The sequence below is a fragment of the Schistocerca nitens genome, unplaced genomic scaffold, assembly GCF_023898315.1.
Source record: "Schistocerca nitens isolate TAMUIC-IGC-003100 unplaced genomic scaffold, iqSchNite1.1 HiC_scaffold_436, whole genome shotgun sequence".
Lineage (NCBI taxonomy): Eukaryota > Metazoa > Arthropoda > Insecta > Orthoptera > Acrididae > Schistocerca > Schistocerca nitens.
Genome location: NW_026045969.1, coordinates 176,423 through 182,431, shown reverse-complemented (window position 1 = coordinate 182,431; position 6,009 = coordinate 176,423). Strand labels below are relative to the sequence as shown.

Genomic DNA, 6,009 nt, shown 5'->3' with positions numbered 1-6,009 from the left:
AAAGAGAGTCGCTTTTCCATCGCTGTATTTACGAGCGTAACAGGGAAGAAAATGACTAGTGATGGTGCAAGGCAACTTCCACCATGCACCATATTGCGACTTGTGTGGAGTTGTAGGTGTACATCTGCATCTACACCAGTACTCCGCGTGACACCCGGCGGTGTGTGGCGGAGGGTTCTTCTAGCATCACTAAGTGACAGTCTCTTTAGTGGGCTTGTCGCTTTGTCTAGGTGTTCTGCAAACAAAACACAGTCTTCCCTACAAGATTTTCTATTTGATCGTTCCTATTTAAGTTGGCCCTAATTGTAATACCTTGGCATTTAGCTGAAACGGCACCCTTTCGATTTGTGTGACTCATCGAGTAAAAGAAATTTAACGGGTTCCTTCTAGTTCTCCTGTGGATGACATAACACTTTTCATTATTTCGAATCAACTGCCACTTTACGCATCGCACCGGTACACTCTCTAAATTATTTTCCTATTGCTTTGATCTTCTGATGACTTTACTAGATGGTAAAAGACAGCATCATCTGCACACAATGGCTGCTCAGATTGCCTCCTAAATCGTTTTTATAGATTAGGAACAGCACAATGACTACAGCACTTCCTTGGGGAAGGGCAGATACCACGTTTGTTTTAGTCGACGACTTTCGCGAACTCTCACCAGGCAAACAGGAATACGGCGGTCATCCGGATGAGAGGCGTCACGCTTCCCGTGGTTTGGCCGTCCTGCGGCAGACTTCCGCTGCGCCCGCCGTCATATTGAGCGCGCGCTCCCTGCGACGCGCACTGCTTCTGTTTGCTCCCCAGTGTCGACAGCGGACAATGCAGCCGGCGGTCGTAATTGCCACAGTGGCAGCTCTGCTTGCAGGAAACGGGACCTACTCGGTGCTGGAGTGCGTCTGCAGGCACATGGACAAACGCCCGGCGTTCAGTACCGGTGAATTTGTGCTACGGTGGCAGTACTGTCACCGTACCGGTAAGTGCTCTTCCGTGCTGTACGGATTCATAAGACGTTATCAAACACTCACAGGCGGCTTGGCTTACATATGCTGTTATTAAAAATTATACGTTTTCTGCCTGACAGTGAAGGACTACGTTTATTATGAGGACGCTCAGCTAGGTATCCACTCTTAAGGAATACGTATAGAAATGACATTGGTGTAACAGGGTGACGAGAACTGAAGGAAAGTGATGGCGTGCAATCGAATGCGAAACAGCCTGTCGTGGAGCTTATCGTAAAACTGGTTGTCCTTTAAGGCGTTGCTGCAGGTAGTGTTATAACATGTTTCATACGCACTGAAAAGACAGATATCTGGAGGTAGAATTCATCTGCTGGTTCCAGGTGGTACGAACTGCTATGTCACACACTTTCCTGGAGCGGTAGTTTGTTCTTTAGGAGTATGATTTGTATGCGCAGCCTAGGAATCGAGAAAATACACCTATTTTGACGAGCTATTGGCCAAAAGCAGTGATCATACAATAGCTGTAGTTCTCTTACGTCTGTTCTCCCACTCTTGTTTGCTGTGACGTAAATATTCCCTATGGCCCCTGCCAAAATTACACACACGAGAAAGAATCAAAGGGCGCAGAGCAATAAATAGTGTGATACACAATAAATAGTGTTCCAGCCAATTTACCGTCTGGTTAATCAGTCGGCATAGCTGTATACGAATGCGAATTGATAATAGATGATCTTGATTGATCTCTCTTGGTACCTCTAATTTCCAGGGTCCCTTTCATGTACGTTTCCTCTTCAAATGCCGATTGGCTGCAGTTGAAAACAAATTCCTTACTCAACGACGGGGAAAATTTGCTTATCCCATGTACAAATAATTCGGTCGATCCTGTAGTTTGCTGTGCATCGTCCAGTTGACGCTTTCTTCGAAATTTCATTATCTCACGTCTCACCCTTCTGTAGCACTGTTTGACGTCATGCAAGCATCCAGTGCTTCTTTTGAAATCTCTGTAATGTATGTCGAGCATCCTTGAAACGCACAACTGAGCCTTGTCCTCCGTTGAATGTCTGTAGTTTTCCTTACACACTAACGGTCATATTTCTGCAGGCTTGTTCAAAACATGTTCGTAATTGTTCTTTTGCTATGCTGTCTGCGATTTTCCAAGTACGTGATTACGTTTAGTATCCGCTCCTTGGACAGCGACTGTCCTTCACTACGTTTGACTGGAAACGGGAGCTGCGGCCCTCTGACGATGAACTACAGCACACCTGTTTCAGTACAACTTTCTACTGCCGTGCACGTATCGCCATCACTGCACTCCCCTTGTACATTGTTCGCACGACACCACGCATTCCGCTGACTCTTCCGCCACTTCTTTCTCACTCAACGAGTTCCTTTCTGATCAATTCTCGACTTTGGCTACTGTTTCTGAAGATATAACGCAATGTTTGCTTTGTTCATCGGCGCCATTGCTCTGCTTTGCATCAACAGCACTAGCACTGTCGTGAGTTACTCGTCAACTAAGCAGTTCAGCCACGCTCCGTAGCCTCGTGCTGTCGACATCATTCGATAGCTCCAGTCCCTCCCCCTGTTGGCACCTGCAGCCAGTGTTGTGTTAGCATCGTGGGCAATATGTGGGCCGCCGAACGCTGTCTCATGTGACATGCAAGTGCATGTCCAGCTTGTGTCTTTGCCCGTAGCTTACAGCAAACACGGAAAATAAAATGGGTTATTGGTAGGAGTTGACCAGGAAATCCAAATGTTACTTTTGCAAACATTTACAATAAAAGAGCTGCAGGATGCCTTACTTCGGCTTTTTCACCTTTGCTTTACCTCGACCTGAGGCAGCGGCTTTTGTACTTCATAGTTCCCTTCGAAGCTATAAGGTGTGTCATCTAGAGAGATGTACCCCCGCAATCTCATTCCTCTACAGTAATTTTTATTTTGTGCTGAGTTTTTCTTTTCCGCCAGTGTATTTCTAGCGACCTTTGCCCTCGCTCCTCTCTGCTGAAGGAACAATCATCAACTTCAGCACGGAGGTTCAGAAGAGAAAGTGAACCTTGGCAATCCCGGGTAATGCTTTCAGACATACACTTGCTATTTGAACAAGTTAAAATATCACACAATAAAAACTAAAGATGCAGAAAAAATCATCACATACGAGGGAGAATCGAAGGACGATTGTTTCATTACATACAACCAGCTGTTTTCTGGGGCTTATAGGGTTTCCAGACTTATAGAGATTCCAGGCTGTGGCTGGAGTGTGTTCCCACGGCCGGAGAACGCGAGCGGCCCGCGGCGCGAGTCGTCCAGTGCGGGGGTGGGGGCCGTGGCCCGCTGCGTGGGAGGCCGGCCTGCCTGCAGCCAGACACACAGGCCGGGGAGTACGTGGAGGAGGCGCGCCAGTCGGTCGTAAACACACTTTCGCTTAATCACAATAGGAGTAGTTTCCTTTCGTTACAGTGATTGTCAGGGAAAGTCCCTCAGTCATTGGCCGTAACTGAGGCATAATTCCAGTACGGGAAGCTTCAAGTATCGCTACATAGTTGCCGGGAACAGGCTCTCGCGAGAATATACGAGAAACACCGAGTCGTACAATTGTACATCGCTGGTTACGGAGAGCGCCAAGTGAGTCAGTCGGCCCTCAGACACGACGAGGCGGAGGTCTCCGTGTTGGGTCAGGAGCGTGGACTTCCCTCTGTACGAGTCAATTACGTTCATTGATATCAGGTGTGCATTACTCGAACGTTCACAATGGTTAATTACAATAGACACACCACAATGGCATCCCGATTTTTCGGTTAACAGTAGCAGCTGCCCGCAGTGCCATCAGAAGCGACTGTTTGTATGTTTACAGGCCGGTAGCCACACCGATTGCGAGACACGTTATCTGAATTAGCAGTCTCATGGGGCAGGTAGGAAACTTTTAGAATGCTTGCTGGCGACATTGCCTCACCGCCGATGTACCCTCAGCTGGACTCTCTTTCGCGAAGTGGATATGACGGGTGTAGCCACGTGGGCTCTTTCTTTACAGAGACATTACGCTTTCTTCTTAATTTCTTAATTTTGCAGTCTGACTCATAGCTGGTGTTTTCACGCATTTCCTCAAAAAGACGTGAGTCGCTCTCGCCAGAGGGGATGAGCAGGCAGAATGCCTTTTGTGTGTCCAGAGATTCTGCCGTAAACTTTCTGGCAGGTGAGAACAGATCAGCGCTTTTTAGTGCAAAGCCACTCTCTGCCACTCAGTGCCTTCATTGCTGCTTTATCTGCGGCGAGGAACTGTATGTCAACCGCACTTGCATATCGGTCGACAATTTAAGTTCGATTATTTCTAAAATGATCTCAACATTTGTTGAGTACTTAGCTATTACATTTGTTTTCTCCCTGCTCCGTAAGCGCTGAACGTTCGCACACAAGTACAAAGGGGCAGAAGTGCAACTACTGCCTCGGAAGTGTACAGAACAACGAATGGCAGCGCCTCTGCTACTTACCTAACGAGATACCCGGGATAGACACGGCTACAGCTAAGAGGAAAATACAGCTCAGAGGCGGATCCCAGAGATTAAAGCGAGAGGAGAGTGGTATGCCGATTACATCATTGGGAATTCCAGCTTTTCTGGCTGCAGTTACTTGACTGTGACGCAGTACTTGGCGGGTAGACTGTGATGAGACAGGCTGTGTGCGGCGCTCCAGGAGATGAGAGTACAGAATGCCCGGGGTCGTCATTCACGGCCCAGCCAGGACTGGAGATCTGAAGTCACTAGGAAAAGCTCCCACCGGCTGCCGCTCCAGTCTGGAGCCCCCTGCCGCCTGCAGCCCAGCTGCCTCTCGGCCAGCCTGGAGTCTCCTCTCCGTCCCCGCACTGCCAGCTCTGACACCAACGTGAGACTGTATCTGCTCTGGCGTTCTACAAAGATCTATGAGCACGGATCCATATGTCTTATTCCCAATCTCGCCAATCAAACCAGTTAACGATAGGTGTGATTTTCACTTAAATATTACTGTCTGCGCCTAGCCAGGTACATCGCACGTTCCTGTGGTAGCGGTGCTAACTCTTGTCAAGCTGGGGCAGAACAGCATGGCTGACATGCGACATTAAATTATTTTGTTGAAAGGATGTCGAAAATATCGCAAGCGAGCTGCCTCAAGGACTCAGAAATGTAACAGCTGCGATCAGTGTAAGCAATTACCAAGTGGCTCCCCGTGAGATGGGCGAGAATGTAACGTGGCATTCTCCGCTCTGCTCAGGGCCTCGATGTACGGACCGTCCACAGCGATGCTGCAGTCAGAACTTCGGCTCATACGGAATGACGGCACAGTGTCCAGTGTTGTACTGTCGGCGCAGCTCTTCCCGCTCCCTGGTCAAGGGGAGCCGCAGCAGTGGCCGCCGTGCTGACAGTCGGCTGACTTGTTGACCTTTTGCTTGTAAAAGTGTGCAGCACACCTCACGCCGTGTCGATTATCGTTGGCTGCAGCTCTCTTAGTGTTTCACTTTCAGTAGCTGCTAGTACTGATGAGCATATTGTTAGCCCGTGGAAGCTCGTGAGTCAGAGTGCAGACCTCGAGGTGACTGAAGAACGTTTTGCAGATTTGTCACCGGGGTTCGTAACGTGCGACATCCTGGACCAGACGCCCCCCGCGGTCCCAGCTGCGCTGCGCCTGCTAGACCGCCTCAGGGACTCCGGACTGTCGCCGCCGCCAGCAGGTGGAGCGGAGGAGGGAGGGGGATGCGCCGGCGTCCTGGCGCAGTTCCACCGCCTCACGTGGGACGAATCCTTCGAAGTCGTCGAGGAGCTCGACTGCCGGATCGCTGGCGACTGTATCGACTCCCACTGTGTACCGAGGTATGTAGACCACTCGATGCCATTACTACTAACTGTACAACTAAATCTTTCTCCTCTTCTTAAATTTATTCTCGATACTGTCACCTACTTTTCCTATTTTGCGATACTAACTATCTGTCAATAAGGGCACATTTGTGAGACCCAAAGAGGAAGCGCGCTAATACCTTCTGCCGCCGCCTCTTCTGTTGACACTTCCCACCGAGCAG

The 6,009-nt window shown here is 49.3% G+C and overlaps 1 protein-coding gene across 1 annotated transcript; it reads left to right on the top strand.

Moving 5' to 3' along the window:
* Positions 1-812: 812 nt before the first annotated feature.
* Positions 813-5,803, top strand: LOC126232128 (uncharacterized; the record flags this gene model as incomplete). Its single annotated transcript, XM_049942436.1, has 2 exons — positions 813-979; positions 5,548-5,803. Coding segments are annotated over exons 1-2 (410 nt in total), but the record flags the coding sequence as incomplete, so codon positions are not given.
* Between the last annotated feature and the right edge of the window lie 206 nt (positions 5,804-6,009).